The sequence below is a fragment of the Notothenia rossii genome (assembly GCF_949606895.1).
Source record: "Notothenia rossii genome assembly, chromosome: 2".
In the NCBI taxonomy this organism is placed as follows: Eukaryota; Metazoa; Chordata; class Actinopteri; order Perciformes; family Nototheniidae; genus Notothenia; species Notothenia rossii.
The window spans coordinates 77396931-77418151 of NC_136904.1; the positions used below are offsets into that span (position 1 = coordinate 77396931).

The following is a 21221-nucleotide window of genomic DNA, read 5'->3' on the forward strand; positions in this document are numbered from 1 at the left end:
GGTATAATATTACGTGGTAGATGCCTCCCCTACCATTTATGATACAATAAAAAAGACGGCAGTGATTCAAAGATAATTGTACATCACGAATATGTGAACACCCCTCGTCAAAGTCGTGATGTTTTTGTTATGTTTATAGGGATTTGAACGCCTCACATGCTTTAATGAAGGCGTGAACTGTATATCGCCCCCTGCCGATATATTCTGGTGAAAGCAGTTTAATGTGGCTCAGTTAACAAAGTGGTAATGAAAAGGAGAGGAGCCCGAGGAAAAGAACATGATTTTTTCAGATCCACATTCTGTCTGGTTTGTATGAGGTCATGGGGTTTTTACTCCAATAGAAACCTAACATTAATTCTACATTCGAACAGACCACAGCCTACCAAATCCAGTAAGTCCGTGTACTTTTGAGAAACCTGATATATTAATAAATCCGGGTAAGCGGTGAGGTTGTAAGAAAGTAATTAACTACAATAATCATTGTATTCCATTTTCAAGCCACGAAAAAAATGCTTAATTTCACCGAGGAACAGCCACTGTGGCTTAGTAGCTTATCTGAATAGACGATGGATGGCTTGATTGAAAGAATGCTTGATTCTGAGATTGTGCCAATTGAATGTTGTGTTTAACCAGGCGGTATCGATAAAGAAGATACAAATATTGTTGGCAGCAGTCATTCTAGCAACAAGATGGCAACGGCAAAAACATGTGTGTCATGCCATCACAGCCCGTACAAAGCCCTCCTGCCTCCCTGCCTGTGCGTATTTGGGAGAAGAGACCCGCCCACCTTAATAAAGACTGGACCTTTCTCTTCCAATCCAGACAAAAGGATAGGACGACAGATCCGCGAAGGCACGCACTGAGCAGAGCAATTGAGCACCTTAGAAACGCAACGGGTTTGATCCGACGCGCAAGAACGCACCGGCACGCCGACACGCACGCCCTCCAGATCTACCTGAAACCTCTGAGCCGGTACATTGTGCTGTTTGAAGGCAGAGGAAAGAGAATCTAAACCCCGTTTCAACCGCAGCCAGAACACCGTGTTCTAATGATGTCATACCTGTGGATTCTGCTATTAGGAAGCCTGCTGGCTACAAGCGCCAAGGCACAAGGTAATGATTACATTTCCAATTAATTCAGCCCAGCCTTAAGCTACATGCTCTTATTCACACACACACACACACACACACACACGCACATATATATCTATCCATCTATCTATCTATCTACCTATCTATCGATCGATCTTTCAGTGGGTTGATCATCTCCATCAGAATGTGTGTTTGTCTGAGGGCAATCGCCAGTGTCTTTTGCCAGTCTGTCTGCCTCCCCGTCTGTATGCCAATTCAATTCACCTTTAGCTATAATCTGCTTGTTTCAATCTGTTCTGGCTGAATGAATGGAGGCAGCTCTGCCTTCTTCTGCAGGCCAGGCATTAACAGTGAAATAGGTGTCATTTAATTTGGCCATATCTTTCTGGACATGAGTTTGGCCCAAAGGGGTGTGGCGGGCCCATTGTCCTTACATATGGAATTCCCCCCTCTTTTAATTGTTTCATCCATTTTTCCAGCTCTTTTTAGTCCCCTTCATTGAATCAATGATGCTTTGTGAGTCTCATTTTTTCTTCATATCTTCTTTTTCCATACTTTGATCTGTTCTTCCTCTTTCTTCTTCCTCATCTGGCTCATGGGCCCCTGCCCTTCCCCGCGGCACATGCAATGATTTCAGATTTCTCAAGAGCAATAAAACTCAGAGGGAGATAAAGGAAGCATTGAGAAAAGCAGAGACACTTGGAGAGATGGAGGGAGAGATAGGAAGATGTTGGAAGAAGATAAAAACTAAAATGTCGGAGCAGATTAAGAGGGAAAAACAGCAGATATACAATCAAGGATAGAGTGAGAGAGCTATTCATTGATACAGTGAGATTCATTATCATTATGCAAACAACAGTTCAGTTGGTGAACTACAATGAGACCTGATGTATTCTCACTCTACCGGTTCATTTTTTATGAGTGGCAAACCACAAAAGACGAACCACACACACACACACACACACACACACACACACACACACACACACACACACACACACACACACACACACACACACACACACACACACACACACACTTGTTCTCAACTTGCCGAACCGTAACCTCACTGTAAAACCCAATGTGCTGCTGTACTTTGACACAGAAAATGTCCACGGGTGTATTTGCTTGCTTGCATGTAAGGAGTTCATAGTTACACTGGGAAAAAAAGATGGGTCCTTGGGTCAGCGCACTAGGGATGTGCATCTCCATCACTGAGGCCGATGCGATGCGCATCTCGATACGTTACCACGATACGATACATTAACGATACCTTTGAAACACCAGGCGATGCGATGCGATACGATTCACCCCTGTTGCGATACAGTTCGATACGATTTGATTCAACATTATGCGATTCGGGGCGATACGATGCGATTCAACACGATGCAAAAATAATGATACTTCAATATGGTACGACAGAGGATTTTTGTTTTATTCCTTATATGCAGCAAATCATACATTAACAAAAAAGTGCTTTACATATTTGGTACTGCACATCCCATGATGCCGTTTATTTTTTTACCTTTAAAAGCTCTCCAGAGTACAATTGTATAACACCTCACAGTTAAACAATGTAAGGATGCATTGCTCATGATTAACAATGTGCAAATAACAGCTACCATAGAGCAATGCCCATACAGCTGCCAGCCTGATGTGCTTAACACTCAGAGGCTAACACACCAGTGAGCAGAAAGCATTGGTTTCTATCTGAACAATAAAGAAAACAAATAACCTTTCACAAACAGGTATTTCATAACTGCTTACAGTAAGGAAGACATTTAAATTATTATTGGCCGTCACAGGCTGCTGTAAGCTAAACACCTCTCTCTGACAGAACACCTCACTGAGTGATTTAACTCATATGTCTCACTTTCAGGTTTCTCTTTTCAGCCGCAGACCCCATGTCGCCTCTTTATGTGCGTCGCTAAGTTCCTCGTACTACTTGTGTACTTTAAAGCGGCTCGGCATCGTTAACAATTTGCGAGTGATTTTTCAAGTTGACCGTCTGTAGTAATAGTGCCGCGCACATATACCATCAGGACGTTACTGATGGGGTGCGGCTGCGGAGTGATACTGTGTGTATGCAAGTCCGCATCTAGGACGGATCTATGTATCATGGCTGTAGACCTGTTAAGTAATAAAGATACCTCATACAAAGGTCTACGGATACCTTATTACTCTCCATGACCTGCGGTCAACTATATAGCATAAATGACTATTACACCGTCTTTCTTGAACAATCCGAAGTGTTGCCAAACGTTTGATTTGTAGGTATTTTTCGCTGCGCTGTGTTTCTCTTTCTCCTCAACTTCTGTGTGTGTTGATAACTGAGACTCTCGTTCTCCGTAGTGGCGAAGCAAATATCAAAGATCGTCTCTGCTGAACGTTGACAAGATAAGGGGATTTTATATGAATGAATCGGTTTTTTACCGATGCAAAGACGCTACGCAATCGATGCATCGCGAGTTCAACCCAAACTGTAGCCGATGTGCACTCTTTCAACCGGTGCACTCGCATCTTGAACGTTTATGCCGGTGCACCGATGCGAATCGGTGAATCTTAACATCTCTACAGCGCACACATCACGCACAATGTGTGTAAGCTATAGAAGTGAAGTGTAGGGAGTTTCTCGTAACTAGATCCAGCTCCAGCTGTAGACAACACCCAACAACTCAACTAGTTTCAGCGCCTTACACTCCCCCAGGGCCCTCAGCATCTGTGTGTGTGTTTGTGTGTGAGAGTGTGTGTGTGGGGGTGGGTGTGGGGAATTACTTAAATATACAGAACATGTGGGAGTATGGGAGTGATCATTAATGTGAGTTTTTGTATGAGTCAGTTATAGAGCATGTGTGTGTGTCTTTTAGAGGCAGATGAAAGAATTGTGCCATGTGTGTACTGTGTGCAGACTTGTCCTTGTTTACACCATCAACTACCATCACATAAATCTCTCTTATGGTGGATAAGTGAAATCTACTCACACATGCACAGACACACTCTCACTCACTCTGCTCCCATGGGGGCTGTTTTAAGGTGTGTATGATTGGGGTAAACACGGAACTTTTTGTCCTACAAACACACAATAGAGCCATATCTGACAGAACAATGCACTGTGAAGGTGCTGTTGTATCACCTGACACACATGCACACACGGTTTCTGGTGTACTATTACGAGACAAGCATTGGTTATTGGTGTCTGTACATGATATAGTACCGTTCAACCACACTCAGGCGATCTCACACAATCTCACGGCAGGAAACCGAAAGTGTCATAAGGTGCTCTTCCTTTGTCATTCATAACTGGCCTCAGAATGTGAGTCATACAAATCAGAGGGCTTTGAATTTGAAAAAGATGAATGTCTTTGTTTAGTAGTTTGCAAAACAAAAGGTGACATGACATTTATTTTTTACTTTTTAATTATCAGGCGTACTCAGAAATGCTATCAAGTGCCAAGTTAAACAGTTTTATTATGTTTCACCCTTTGGCATCAATCATTATTACAGCACTAAGGCTTCCATGATGCCTGTGAATCATTATATAGGCTAACAATTTAAGTGTTGTCTCCAAGCTGTATTGGCTGTTGTCATAGTAGCTCGTAATGATGTTACGTGCTAAAAGTTAGTATTTTAGTTTTATTCAGTGACATATATCCCTTAAACCCTGTTTTAACTTGTCTGCAGGAACAGCTTTGACACAAGTTGGTTCCCAGACTAAGTAACCCCAAGTGATGTCAAAGTCCTGCTTGCTGGAGCATAAAGAACAACAAAATGGAAAGTTGTCTGCATTATAAGGGTTGTTTCAGCAAAAAAGACAGTTACAGATTAAGCTTGACTCTTGAGATGTGCAGCATATTCGATACAGGAGGTAGTGTAATGCTTAGCTTTTAAAACGTTGCTTAGTACAAAGACTAGAGACGGATGGAAACAGCAAGCCTGACTCAGTCCAAAGGTTATATAATACACTTACAGGCACCTCTTAAGCTTGTGAGTTATATCTCATTTGTTTATTTTGCACACGAAAAACAGGCAATTTGGAGTTTTAAGGGGGTTAATGTACTGGACTATTTCCTGGCTAGGACCATAGACTGTATAGGCGGGGACCAGTAACTCACAGTAATGACAGTGAGTGTGCCCGGCCAAGACATAGTCAGGCACCCTGAAACGTTCTGTAAAATGTTAATGTACTAAGCTACTTGTATCCTCCTGTTTTCAGTGTTAATGATAATGTTCAGTTCTGATTGACAATGTCGGAGAAGTTAAAGTTTCATATTTAGTTTAAGATTGTATATATGGTAAAATCGTAACATGGCATAAGTGTCTTTCCTGTTTTTAAAGTGATGTCATTTGAATAACTTACCAGAATGTTCTAGCTCCTTGCCGCCCAGCCCTGACAGGTATAGGTATACCTGATAAAGTGGCCATGGAGGGTATTTATCAATCTATCAACAACTTGTAGGCCAGTTTTCCTAAAGAACAGTATGTAACTGACAGTATCCTGTTTTCCCACATGCATAAACTGGTTTGTCTTAAGAGTCCGTCTTTGGGGACCTTTTCTTAGAGTTTAACTCTACACATGCTGTTCAGTCTCATACAATTGCGTGCAGCCATGTCAGAGACACACAGATGACTCATCAGCCCCTGGGGAAAGCAGTGGCAAAGAAACAAAGGGAGTTAAGAGTTTGGGAGAGGGAAAAAGAGAGGAAAGGGGGGAGGCAGTCTGTAAAGCAAAAATAAAAAGGAAGGTTGAGAGGGTTTGGATGTGCAACAATTTGTTTCACTGCTGCACTAACACAAAACAGGACAGCGCTTACTCAAGGGTGAGGGTGAATGTTAACTTGACTTTTGTGTGTGTGAACATATGGTTGTTTGTATGTTTGGACTCCAAGGGGGATGAGAAGGGTTTTTTATGGGTTTCTACACACACAAACACACGTGTGCGTGTGCGCCTGCCTGTTGTTGGGTGGGGGGATGTAAGGGGGTGTGTTTGAAGCGGAGGTAGTTAGAGGAGGAAGTGGCAAACTGATAGATGGGAACAGAATGTTCTATGGAGTGGCAAGAGAAAGAGTTTGTATGGGGGGCAGTTTCCCTCACACACACACACACACACACACACACACACACACACACACACACACACACACACACACACACACACACACACACACACACACACACACACACACACACACACACACACACACACACACGTTACATGAGAGCCACATACCTCACACACACATGCATGTCGGCACAATGCCATGGAAAAATGTGCCCACTCATTTTTACATTTACTGTAGGTGAAAACATATATACTCACAATCATTAAACACACAACAGTGATCCCGGTCTGAGGAAATAACAATTCAATATCAGCAGAAAGTTAATCTGCATATTTATTAAAAAAAAGGCGCGACATCTGGCGTCTAAACTAGTTCAACAAGCTGAATGTTTTGCTAAGGTACATCTTTGATAACACCTGTTTGATTGAGATACCAAAGAAAGTCATGAAGATAAAAACCTGAAATCCACCACAAACACATTTACTCACACATTCAGTCCTGTTTCTTCAGTTTGTGATAGGGCTGCTCAATTAATCGTATTTTAATTGCAATTACGATTTTGGCTTGCAACGATTATAAAAACAACATAATCGAAAAAAAACGATTATTTATTTATTTTGTATTGGTTTTTCAGTTGAATTATACTTAAAGTTCAGGGTAATCAGCTGTTAAAAACATACTGTTCAAATTTTGTTTTCAATAAATGGATCTTTTCAAAGTAAATGGATAATCGTTTTTAATAATCGTGATTTCAATTATTGACCCAAATAATAGAGATTATGATTTTTGCCATAATCGAGCAACCCTAGTTTGTGATACTGTCAGGTTCTTAATAAACCATGAATGGCACTAAGTATTGATTACCACTGATACAAAGCTCAAATAGAGCTTGTTTTTATTAGTGATCATGCAAGTCCACCCCTTCATGTTCAAGTGCATATGGTGTGTGTTTAGCCATGCTAGTGTCTGTATGGATTTGGGTGTGTGTTTGGAAGAAGCAAGGTTGTCCCCAACATTGCACGGCCTGCCTCCAGAGGTTTAACGGTGCGATGGGAATACTTCAGATGTGTTCTTGCCGCCCTCCCTCAGGGCGTCTCTAACTTTGATAGAATCTCACTTGGCAAAGGCAGCGATCCTACATTGGAAATTCACTTGACAATAAGCAACTGTCTTCAAAAGTGATTATGAATGATGTGAAGTGAACATTTTATGGAAGATAGTTGTGATACAGAGCAGAAAACCCCTGAAGACTCTGATTTCTCTTTATGTCTTTATGTTTCAATTTCTAGGTGTTTTAGTTTGCTTTTGGTCCAAATTGCTGTATATATCTTTCCACTATTTCAAACCACTTTTTCCAGCAGAAAGCAAAACATCACCCATACCATTATTTCTAGATGTTATATACCTGTTAAAGGTTGGTACTATCCCGAAGAACCAGCATCAGGGTGTTGCTGAAATCAGCTCAACTTTGAGCACAGTTTCGCTGTTTCAGCTTCTCACATCCAACAGGGGAATCTCACAGCACTGCCTCAAACACACACAAACGCCATGCTCATCTCACACACAGAATGACAAAGACATGTGCTTTGTATTTTCTCATTAGTACAGAGCTGCAATTTCAGTGCAGAGGTTGAGTCTTCATATGATGTTGAGGCAGGTGAGACGTGATCGATGCGTCTGTCATCCATTTGTGGCTGGAGAGTTCACATCAGGAACCAATCAGAGTGGGGTGTGGCTCTTTGTGTGTGTGTGTGTGTGTGTGTGTGTGTGTGTGTGTGTGTGTGTGTGTGTGTGTGTGTGTGTGTGTGTGTGTGTGTGTGTGTGTGTGTGTGTGTGTGTGTGTGTGTGTGTGTGTGTGTGTGTGTGTGTGTGTGTGTGTGTGTGTGTGTGTGTGTGTGTGTGTGTGTGTGTGTGTGATAATTGTAATTGTTTTAAATGGTAACAGATGGATTAAGGCATGCCGTTTTTCAATTACCATCATCAAAAATCACTGCCAGTCTTTTGTTCTATTGGTTCTATTTTAGGTCAGACTTGTAAAAGTGTGGCTTATTTGTTTGTGAATAGGCAAGGGCACAACATATTGGTCGATTCAGTCAATTATAGAGGTTGTAGTGCCAGGTTGCAAGCCTTCAAAGGCAGAAGAAACTCCGTATGAGTCATTGAGACATATTGTCATATTTTAGCCTGCCATGTCTGCCTCTTTTCTTCTTGAGAGAAAGAAAATGATAGTTCCTCAGGCTTCTGTCAGTCGTGTGATGTATGATTATTGAAGCACCAGGGTTTCAGGACCGCCCTTTTGTTTTGTTTTTCTGCCCTTTTTTAAATTGATATGTACTAGTAGTCAGCCTTTGACTGGATATGTGTTTCCTTCTTAATTATTCTTTTACATTTTGTGTAGATGATGCTGCAGCTCCTGAAGCAGCCGCAGCTCCTGAACCAGAAGCAGCCACAGATGTAGCTCCTGATGCAGCTCCAGAACCAGCTCCTGATTCAGCTCTTGAAGCAGAACCAGAAGCAGCCGCAGGCCCTGAAGCAGGCCCTGAAGCAGACCCAGAAGCAGCCGCAGCCCCTGAAGCAGACCCAGAAGCAGCCGCAGCCCCTGAAGCAGACCCAGAAGCAGCCGCAGCTCCTGAAGCAGCCGCGGAGGAAACTGACAAAGCAGCCGACGTAAAGAACATTTTTGTTTCTGTTGATTTGTTTTCTTTGGATGATCAATCTGTGTTTATCTCGCTAGAGTTCTCCGGTGATCAACAACCTCCAAAGAACCCAATATGGTCAAAAATTAAATAACACTTGCTCTTAAAGCAGAAACATATAAAAGTGACATAATTGCAGGTCCAGATGATGTATGGGTGACATATATAAAAGGGGGTATAGTTCACAAAGGTTATTTTTTATAATGTTACTTTCTTCATCACTCCAAACTCTTATCTTGTCTTGTAAATAGCACACAGGAAAATGTTTGGGTGTTCTGAAAACAGCATTACTGACTAAATATATACACATTTACAAAAAAGTGATCTGAGCTGTGCCGTGTTTCTGGATAACAGTGCCTCTTTGCAGCCTGCATTTAGTACATTGAGGTCTAGAGAATATACAGTTCTTAATCTTCTTCAGGCAGATATTTGAGAAGCTGAGTCATATCAAGTGGCTGAATGTTGTTCATGTACATTCAAGGTGGACATTGAAAGTGTTATGAAACATAACGTCAATGGCAGCTCTGTTTCTGCCCTTTTCCGACTGTGTTTTGTGTTTCAGCAAAGCTCCAGTTTGCATATCAGTTGTGCTGCTTGGTTAAAAAAACTGATATGGTGAAGCACTAACAAATATGCACTAATCTTAAAAACCAAATCACCTGAGGGCCTTTTATGTTTAAATATTTGTTTTTCTTTTATGTAAATGTATATATTTTTTTAAATATATATAATATAGGAAACAGAAGCCAAGCCTGAGCCTTCTGCTGAACCTGAAGCCGATGATACTGTGGTTCCTGAAGCTGGTGAAGCAGATCCAACGTCCGCTGCTCCAGCCGACACAGAGACAGAAGCCGCTGCAGCAACACCAGGTGATCCACTGGTGTTCAAATATGCACTCTTAAAAAAGGAAATACAGAAATGTTTTTTTCCGATGATTAATCTGACGCAAAAGCATATAATGTCCTCATTTTTCTTTACTTTTATAATAAACCTATCAACAATTCTACTCACTGTGTCCTGCTCCCAAATAAAAAGTTAACAATAAAATGTTAACTTAAATCAAGAATAAAATCAACACTTGATGTTTTATGTTTTATCAAAAGCCCGCTGGCGAGACATCTGCTGGCATCTAAAGTAGAATTTTGTGCTTCAGTGCACCTTTGATAAAGAGAGAGATTTTCCGAGGAAGTGGTGAAGATGGTAATTCAGAAACACCCACACACACCGAACGTTGCAAATACATGCAGACCTGTTTTTCCTTCTCGGAATGCTGCTTGATATTTGATAAACCATAACCAAGAATTTGCACACTGTTCTTTTCTCCCAACTAACAGTTTTTATTATTGGTGTTTTTACTTGTTGCAACTCTGTCTTGTTTTTCTCCTTCAATTCTATGCTGATCTCCAACATCAGCTTGGCTAATAATAATCATACTAAATGTAGTCAATGTAATTGATTGATAAAGAAACAGGTCAATTTCAATTTTGAGATGTCTTTCTATTAACTGTTGCTACTACACACCTTGTCAATGTGCAGATTAGGCAAAATGCTTTTTTGAACCTGACTGGCAACATGCAATAAAAAGTGCCACAAAACCAGCCATTCCATTTGATCCCATGTCATAAAATATGGATAATAAAAATAAATGAGTGATCTAAACTTCCCCCCCATCTGTTTCTCTTTCAGCTCCAGCACCTGCAGCTGATCCAGAGGTTGAGGCTCCAAAGGCTGAGGAACCAACAGCTAAAGAAGAGGAAGCTTCCCCAAGCAGTACTGAAGCACCCACCCAGGAGGAGGTCAGTAGCACCGTTACAAAGTCTTATTCAAACCTAACATCTACATTCTGATTATGTATAATTGCCGACAGCCAGTGTATAACACACATTTTTCAGAAGCTGCAATAATTTGAGAAGTTCCTGGTGCATCCTTTGTGTTTATATTTGATACATTTTAATAGAGTGGACCTGGGGCAGCAGCAGATACTGAGGAGAAGCAAACAGACCCTGCTGCTGAAGCAACAAAACCAGCCGCAGAGGAACCAAAAGTGGCGGACCCAGGTGAGAATATACTGTGGATTGTCTTGTGTGTATAACTTCATATGGAAAAAATGTAATATGATCCCCATGCAACTAATATACAGTAAATCAAGAAAGCAAAAAGGTCCATGCCTGTTTCTAATGACTCTGGTACAGAATGCAGCCTTGAGACTGTAGGTAAGAACTTAGAGATAGCTATTTGCTTCAAGTCACTTGGGACAGAGTAGGTATCTCGAGGTATGTATTAAGACACGATATGGACACTTGAATTCATCAGATGAGCTCACCACTTTAGCATGTGTGTCCTTTACATGGGGAACTGTACCAACTTGTTTGTACAACTTCCTGTTCCGGTACAATCTGTCTAGTTGTAGCATGTTACATACTGTACCATGAGTCATGATCTCCTTTATCAGCGTAATGCCTTAATGTATATAATAAGCCGTTTAATATGGAGAAAATAGATATTCACATATACCCTCTTTGTAAACACTATTCAGCAAGCTTTGATGCTTTTATTTAAGATGAAAAACTGATGAGTGTTACAGTACACATTTGTAGAGCTTGTGATAAAGGTGTGCAACTAGACAACTAGATGTTTGCATCAAACACTGATTCTGTTTTTTGTTTTCTGCCAACAGTTGAAGTTGACACATATATTTTGTTACTTGTTCTTCTCTCCTCTTTAATTTCTGCATTTTCCAAAGAACCTTACAGTATATGAACCTCCTATATAATACTTATATAAACCTCAACCTTTCTGGAGCTAAGTCTAACACAACTAAACAAATAACTCAGGCACACCACAAGTAATTGCTAAGTATGACTCAGCAGCTCTTCCATCAAACAAGAGCATTTCACAACAACATAATTAAAACCAGTTATTTTCAGTTACTGCAATAGATGAAATCCCCAGAACTAAATATTTAAATGTACACTTGCGGCAGCTGGTAGTATTGAAATCCCCATTAAAGCATTACATGTCATTAGAATATGAAAGCTAGAAAATCACAAAAAATGATTAGCAATTGTGTTTAAAGCGAGAATGTTTTCATCTCAGCCCAGTATTTAATCTTAACTGACTAAACATGTTTTAATATTTCCCATAACTCTGAACCTACTTGAATGTGTCCAAACGTATAAGATTCCCACTGTGTCACGACTGAACCCTCGAAATACCCATGAAATTGTTGTTTTTTTCAGCTATCAGTCCTTTAAACATACACATGACCTGCTTTCATGAGATGCTGTATCGTGTATCATGTTGCTGCAACTCCCCATTTTCTGAACATAGTAATGTAAAACAGATGTTTTAAAAAAAAAAAAGGTTATGAGGTGGGATTTTGGCCCCCACAATTGTACCTCCAGATTTAATTAGGGGTGGTATGGTTTGAGTAAAGAAAGCTGGAAGCGTCGCACCTACAATGGTATTTTCTCTGCGCTCATTTCAGCATTTCCTGCTCAAAGTATGCTTATTGTTTGCTTTATAGCAGGACATACTCCTCTTTGTCACTCAAGAACAGTAATTTTATGTTTGGCTGATCGTTATCTCCCCTCTGAGTCATGCTAACAACTAAGAAAGGGGGGTGCAGGAAGGGGCTGCTGTGGAAGGTTTCTTCCATATGATAACTGGCACCGAACGTTATTGCACGGTGGTGAAAGGAGGTAAAGAGTTGATAGATGGAAAGAAGGATTAAGAAAGGAGATAAATTAGAAAAGAACAGGGGGAGGGGTTGTTGTAAAAGGTAAAGTAAGAAAAGAGATGCAGGGGTATGCAAGGGCAAAGAGAGGGGAGAAGGTTGTGAGGTTAATAAACGCAGGAGAATCAGAGTATCAGAGTAAAGCTTGGCTCAACAAATGGTTTCATTACTTATAATATATCTGTGACAAAAGGTGCTTGACTATCACAGGGCAATTTTACTCATTATGTTTTCATATCAAGAATTATTTAAGGTGAGAGAAGGTCACTGGAAAAGGATTCCCCTTAGGTTCTATCTGAAATAATTAACTGATCCCTGCCCAGCCTAAAACGGTTTTGTAGTCCCACTTTGTTTAATACGTCACTTGGGGTTTCCCCCAGAAATATAGAGTCAGGTTAAGGTATTGTTCCTAACAGATAATATCCTTAAAATCTAAGTCAACACTTGTTCACAGGATAACAGTCACACCCTGAAAGCAGGTGGAGTTTCACAGTTCCTTTCCAGGACAGCTCTGCAGGGTATTAACTATAGGAGCCATGAGGGACTGAAGTGGGGAGGGTTCCCATTATAGCTGATGTTTTTATTAAGAAATATTATCATGCAACAGTGAAGTATCGTGTGTTAAAGAGATTACATGCTTTTGGTGAACATCTGGAAGATATCTCTCTGGGCGCGGTGGCGAAAAGTGAATTTCCCTACAGGGATTGAAATTGCATTTTCATCACCAATGATGCCTTAATGTTCTTTCAGCGAGTTTTGACCTGGAAGATGCTCTGACAGAAAATGCTGCAGAGGAAAACTCAGGAAAAAGCCGCATTATGGGACCTGGAGGTGAGTTATCTCCATCTCCACTCTGGTCAAAACTTCTACTGACATCAAAGGTTTTATACTTTGAGCTGGTAACCCTAAACTTCTGGTTTACAAATACATGTGAACAGGAAGTGGATAGGACATTTTATAATATACTGTATGTGATTTCTTTGTTTATGCTGAAAAAAAGCCGCTTAACAAAATGTGTTCGTAAGACCAGTCATTGCTCTCTGGGGAGTTATTGTCTTGTTTTCCTTTTTTTAAATACAGCAGTGTATTAAATCCATATATCCTGAGACATTGAGCTAACGTTTTTTTTATTGATACAGCACGTTTCAAAACTAATTTAGAAAATGCTTTACATTGAGGAAACAGGTTGTAAAACATTTTAGGATTGCAATGAAGTCAATACATTTTTTTAAACATTTACATTTTAAGTGAAAACTAAATACAATCAAAATCATAAGGCAAGAATATTATTAAGGTAAGACAGGTTGCGAGTAAAATGATATGCTAAGAGTAATTAAACGTTTTTTTTGTATGTATATGAATGAAAAGATGCCATAAAAAATGAAATAAAATGGTGAAGTTGCCACCAATCGCTGCACCACCTGTAGCCATCACATCTACAAAGTCACACCTCCACAGAGTGTTTCGTAGGACTAGGCCACTTGTGCCTCATAAACTGTGCCCTTAAACATATTCCCTTGGATTGGACTGTTTCCCACGACAAGAGAAAAGTTTGCTCACGATCCATAAAGCGTTTTAACAGCAACTGATTTTTCCTCCTTTTTCCCCATCTAAAAGCTGATTCATCTATGTCGTTATAATCATTATAATTCAGTTAAAGGGCGCTTTCCTTTAGTGCTCTGTTATTAGCGGATTTGTCAAGTTGAAGCAGGTAGAGGGCAGCAATGACATCACAGGCTTATACAGGCAGGCAGGCAGGCAACGAAGAAGGAGATAATGGAGTTTGTTTTGCATTATGTCACAGATCAAAGTTCAGCGCGGGCCACAAAGAGTGTTTGTTTGTCTCCCTCTGATATCATAAAGGAAACTCTATGAGTGTTTGTCTTCCTCTGATATCATAAAGGAAACTCTATTAGTGTACAGAAAGGACATTTCATATGTGCTTTTCGAGACTGGTTAGGACAAAACCCCAGGCCTTTTAATGACTCTGAGGAATAGACCACCTCAAAGAAAATACTCTTGATCCTCCCTTTTTCTTCTCCGCTTTCTGTGCTTAACCTGCATGATCAACACATTCAGACATGAAATTATTTTTGCCTTTTTCCCCTATCCTTCTCTAAACACTTGTCTTTCTTTCTCTTGTAGCACATGCTGCAGGCGCCTTAGGAGACGGTAAGACCTTTTTGTGTTCATGATCAAAAAATATCAGTCCAGTAGTTCTGGAAACTGGTGAAGCACACAGGATATTGCTGGCTTGCTACTGACAGTACAAACAGGATACTAGTCTCAGAGGAAAATGCCTCTCCACTATTATTATAGTTCGAACTGTTTGAAACCGTTCCTCTGCAAAAGCATTGTGAAGTCACGCTATACACACCTGTCAAAGTGTTACTTCTGAAGCTCGGAAGTAAGTGCGGTTCCCTTTTATCAGACAGTAGGAAAACAGGTGCATGTTTGTGCATGTTTAAATAAACAGTACCTAGGTTCACAGCCAATGTGTAACTCCTATAGGGTTTTACCAGTATGTACATGGTGTTTCATGTTACTAACGGTATGTATATGTTCTCTGTTCTACAGCGGGAAAACCTGAAGCCCAAGGTGAGCTATCCCTCTTTTTTTTTTTTTTTTTTAATACAGTTACCCAGCCACCCATTCACTGCCCTAAACATACCCTAAACAAGCAGTCCCCTGTTTTCATAACTTTAGGGCCCTAAGCAGGTGTGTTGTTGCTGCCAATGCTGTAGGACATTTTCCAAACTTTTCTTTCAACTTGAATAACTGCCTTTTTATATTTAATGAATGACAAGCAGGCTATTAGAGTGATTGGACCTTCAATTGGCAGATAAAATGCCAAATGGTATTTTTATTAAAACTCAACCATGATATAGATTGTGAATGTATGAATGAATGAGTCTTATGATAGTCAGAACACCTCTTTGACATTGTATTGATGATCAATGCATCTGTTTAAGTATTAAAAGCCATGGATCAGTTACTAAACTTTATTTATTTTATTTATGTATGCATTTTTAAAGTGCTCTGCTTTAGAAATGGTAGACAATCAATGATAACAGTTGTAAAGGTATCCATATAAGAGAAAGTACAAAAAGAAAGATAACACAGCTCAAATGTAACTTTTTATCTGACCTCTGGCCCCAGCCTTGTAGCCCGCAGTAATGTGATAGGGGTTGTGGCTGCTGACCCCAGACAGTTCTCATAGACGCGTGTTTCCGTAGGGCACGCTGTCTGTCAGTTTATCTACTGTATGTGTGTATGTACTTACTTGTAGTGACTCACTGTCTTCTCCCAATTTATTCCACTTAATTTCCTCCTGATTCATGTATCTCGAGTCACGCAGGTTCTCTGACTCATGCCACTCCCTATTTGTTCTCCTTTTTTAACTTTGTTCATCATAACTTGGATGCACTCCTTTAGTTGTCATGCGTACCTGTTTAAGTTGCTGACTCATTACAACATAATGTATCCCTTTGTTCTCTTCCACTCCAGCCTATCCTGATTTTTGAATTACTGTACCTTGTCTATTTTTTCTGATTTGATTTGTATTATTGTTAGGTCGAAATTGTAAATAATATATCTACAGATATAATTCATGCAACAAAGTCTCTAATCTTGAATTCTATCTTCATCATTTACAGCCAATTCAGAAGATTCATATAAGTCATCAAATATAACCATAATTCTGATGGCTTTCTTCTGGCAATGTATTAAACCCTGATGAATGCAACATAACATGTATTGTAACGTAGTGTAGAGCACTGACGTTTGGTGAGTTAAATCATTAGTTATTTAAAATACCTACTATAAACTGTATAAAGTATATACTATAAAATAGTAAGCATATGATTAAAATATGATTGTTATGCTATTTACACTAGAGCATCTTATGTCACATCATATACGTGCACTATAATTTGCCATTATTTGTACTTATTTTGGAGTTGAATTAATGGCTTTTACTCAGGGGTGCATTTGTCCGTGTGCCTTTCACAGACTATGAGAGGTATTTGCGATGACACAGCATGAAAACTATTCAGATCTGTGTTGGCATGGTAACTGGGTTACAGGTGCAGAGTGCAGACAGATTTATTCTGTAACTGTGAATGCTTTCAAGAGTCTTAATTATTGGGTAGGCAAGAGAAATGGAATCAGAAAATGCTGTGAAAAGATGATGCATCGCTCAAGTCTCGTGTCATTGAGCCTCACTGCTGCGTGCCATTTCTCAACTGCAAAGTGGCAGCCAGGTTTAAGGCTGAATATAACAATCTCTTAAATTGCTACACTGGCAAATAGTCAACACAGGAGTCACATTTGTATCATAAACACTAGTATGTTTAGTGTGCACTGTCATCATTATCTTTGTTTGTTTGTTTGTCTCCTACAGAGGCCAGCTCCGGCTCTATAGCAGGCATCCTGAGTGCAATCGGTGTGGCCATAGTGGGAGCTGCTACTGGATATTACACATACCAACGGAAGAAACTGTGCTTCAAAAACAGACAAGGTAATTATCACACTGACTAACAAATAATATGATGCCAAACTGCTGTAAACAAGGCTTGATATGTTTGGAATTACAGCACTTATACAAAAATGTCTTTAGACTCAAGCTACCAGCATATCCAGTCACACGTTTGTTTTAGTTTTTTCAAGTTCAGGACAGGTGGGGCATGTTAGTGTGTGACTTTGGGTCTGAATATCACAAGTTCTGGAGGTCAGCAGTCTTCCTCTGAGACATAGCAGACTCAGCTTGATCCCTTAGAGTGTCGTCAATTGCTGTCCACTCACACACATCCTGCATACCAATACTACCAATTCAGCAGAGTTTTAATTTACAGTCAACATCAGCAGTAGGCCATTCAGCTCAAGTGATGTAGGGCAAATGTCAGATTCAGAAAAAGGATTTTACTCTGGCTATAGTATTTATCAAATGTTCAAATAAAGTAAATTATATATTCCCCTTTTCATATATTTGGTATTTATGAATAGGAAGGATGCTCCCTCACTAAAGGGAATTAGTCAATTAGAGCCTAGAAATATTTACAACCCCCTGGGTGCTTTCACTGTCACACTATAGTTGTGTTTAACTTACTAAATGCTTGAGAAATCCAAACTGACGTGATAACTTTATTCCTTCACTTTTTTCTTACTGCGTTTTTGCTTCCGTCTGACTTTGTCAATCTGCGAATAGAAGCTGATCCTGAAGCTGTCCGCAAAGCTGATACTGAAGGGGCTCAGGCAGATCCCCAGGGTAAGACGCACACACACACACACACACACACACACATACACACACACACACACACACACACACACACACACACACACACACACACACACACACACACAGACACAAACACACACACACACACACACACACACACACACACACACACACACACACACACACACACACACACACACATACACAAGTAGATACAAAGATGAAACACATATAATCATCTGCCATTTTTTGACATTTTCTCTTTCTTTTTGCAGTCCTTAGCAACCTGCTAAACTCCTCCTAAAACAGCAATGGTCATGACAGCTTGGATCAACAACCGGCAAGAAAGTGGCAATCTCACTGTTAGGCTCTATCTGTAGAGCTAAATTACTGTGATGCCCGAGTAGAGCTGTGGGTGTGTGCGTGTGCGTGTGTATGTGCGTGTGTATGTGCGTGTGTGCGTGTGTGTGTGTGTGTGTGTGTGTGTGTGTGTGTGTGTCTGTGTGTGTGTGAGAGAGAGAGAGATTGCATTTGTATGTTCAGTCTTGTTTGTGCATATATGTGGGGAGTAAATATAAGAGAATCAAAGGGGGTTTTAGGATTGTTAATACAAAGGAAATTATTGAAACAATTAGACCATCTTTCCACTTTAAACTAAATCATGAAAGTGGACATAAAAGGGATTTAATCTCAAATCAACCATGAAATGGCAAACGTATAGAGCTACCTTTTTCTATGGATACTATCTAGTTCTAGTAATTCAATGTGAATATAAACCAGTGAAAGTTATTGATGTTGTAGAGGTCTAACCTTTTACTGAAATCGTATAAGTGGATTTTATTTAGCTTATTCTGTCATTGTTTGAGACACCAATATGCTTTTAAAAATCCATTGGCAACAGTCACTTAATTAAATCATTTTTGTATTGTCTGCGTTAGAAATGCAGGATAGATGAATAACAGGGGGCTTCAATAAGTACAACTGTATTTCCTGCCCTTGGCAAGGAAAATAGTGTATGATTATAATCCTAGGATGTATGGTCCAATGTGTGTTCAGGGGGCCACTGATGTCACTGTGTGTGTGTGTGTGTGTGAGTGAGTGTGTTCTTGTTTTGTCTGTGTGTCTTTTTTTAGTTGGTGATGGGGCTTAGTTTTAAATCCTGTTTGGGGACTACCACTTCTCTTCAGTCAGTTCGATAAATCAGAGTGAAAGAGTGAAATTATAAATCAAATACAAATGATACAAACTAATTAATGTCAAATTGATTAAACAATCAATTTGTATTACAATGTTATAAGATATTGTACAATTATATATAGATCTATATTTTGAAATGTACTGAGCTGAAGCGAAGTCTAGTCCAACTCTATTTCTGTCAATGGATGAATATTTAGCTGACATGGACAAATTCAAAGATGTCATGTAGTAATGTATTAGAAATTGTTCTGATGTAGTCTGTGTCAGTCTAGTTGTGATGCAGTAATTTCTCCTCTATAGTGCCTTCACTGACACAGCCTGGCTTGACCAATCTACAGACACACAGGGAATAGAGCTGGGATAAAAAAAAGTGAAAACAGACAAAATAGTAGTTGAATGTATTGAAAAGATACTAGACAATTGAGGAATGTATTATGTTATTTGAGTCGTAATCATTTTGGTGGTAGAAAAGCCTTACCTTAAACTGCTTGTGAATGTGAAACTGTTACGTTAGTGTGACAGCTGCTGTATACATATGTGGGTGGTTTGCTGTTTAATTTCCAGTATTTTTAACTAATAATGCATTCCAAACTCTTAACAGCCTCACATTTCAGCAGTCAAATCCTCAATGTGTGTCTTTTTATTTGAGCAAGCCAGTTGCTGTCACAGTGCTTTTGTATCATTCATATTTCCACATTAAGAACATCATTCACCTGTGATTTTTGTATATGAATTTTACATTTAGCAGCGGTCAACTTGTTGCTGTGGTATTTTGTGAATATCATTGTAAAATGCCCCAGAAACAGCGCTACTGCATTTTTAAAAAAACCCCCAAAAAAACAGTTATTTTGCGGCTGTAGCAGAAACAAAGTTAACTTCTGAATGTCTTTTTGTTGCCTTGCAGTTTTGTACTTGCTCTGCCCCCTTTAAACCTTAAAAAGGGTTACAGAGGTTGCATAGTGCTGCAGTTAATGTACAGTGTGTTACTTGTAAAGCACCATATAGCTGCAATACAGGACAGAGACTGTTGCTAACAGCCTAGCCTCAAGCCGAAATATAATAGTCTGTGATGTCACATATTGACTTATCCTACTGTGTAACTGTGGGCTGGATGCCGGGCCAAAGTTTGAAATGCCTTCTGATCTTGTTATCTGTGATGGAGTTTCTCTTGACACATTGGAGCCAAGTGAAGAGTGTGTCTGAAATCTCTTACTGCATCTGCTATAAGGATAATGCACAAAATACACACAAAATAACAGTACAAGCTTTCAGATAATAGCCACTGATGCCTTCAAAATAAAACATCCTCCTTTATAATGCAGTACTCGCCGTCTTTGTGCACTTCATTAAGTGCCACAGGAATCAACAAAAGCACTCTGCTGGCCTGCAGTGCACATTCAGAAACCTCACTGGGACTGATTTGATGAAAAGAAGACTAAAATACTTCTCTTAAAATTGCACAAGGAATGCGCGTGTTTTCAGCATCATGGTCCACGCCACATTTAGTCCCAAGAAGTCACATTCCTTGTTAGCAAACTATTGGAGCATAGTTTCCAAACCAGAATGTAAAATCAAGGAAGTTGTTGACTTATCGGGTCCTGAAGTGCACTTTGCAGATAATGCTAAGGCATCAATCATGGCGCTGACTAGTCCTGCCTTATACCGCCTCTTGACTATTTCAGAGGGAAATAAAGAACAAAATGTCACCATCGGAAAGTAAACAGTCAAACAAGCAGAGATGTTTTTGCAGGTGATTCAAATAACACAAACTATATAGGAGAAGCACTTTCCTATCCTGTATACATCTTGGTTTATTAAACATATTTAGACAATTCATTTTCGATATAGACTAGTGTCTTCTACTTTTATTTAAAGTTTTCATTTAGTTTTGGAAGAGTCTTTTTCATTTTTTGTCATCTGGCACTTGTTGTTCTTCTGGAATTGTGTAAATAATGTTTGAGGAGTCAATTAAACCGTTTTCGTGGGAGTTGGTGTTTTATTTCCCTGCCAAATATTTGTATCTTTTATGAGTGTGTATGACACCGTTTTACAGCTTTATGGGAATCTGATGTTAAAAACTGATATTTAAATAATGTCATTTTTACAGTTAAGATATAAATAATGCTTTAAAAATGTGTAGTTTGGATCAAAAAACATCTGAATTTAATATCTGTGTCTCTGCATTGAACTCTATTTACCTTT

General features: G+C 39.6%; 1 protein-coding gene across 1 annotated transcript; it reads left to right on the forward strand.

Annotated features, from left to right (window-relative positions):
• The first annotated feature begins 822 nt into the window (after positions 1-822).
• On the forward strand, positions 823-21006 carry LOC307028308 (uncharacterized protein). Its single transcript, XM_079663225.1, has 11 exons — positions 823-1112; positions 8550-8818; positions 9584-9716; positions 10534-10643; positions 10805-10904; positions 13334-13414; positions 14729-14755; positions 15161-15181; positions 16986-17102; positions 17790-17849; positions 18098-21006. Exons 1-11 carry the CDS (start codon positions 1049-1051, stop codon positions 18124-18126), a joined length of 1011 nt encoding a protein of 336 aa, XP_079519351.1. The 5' UTR covers positions 823-1048; the 3' UTR covers positions 18127-21006.
• Positions 21007-21221: the final 215 nt, after the last annotated feature.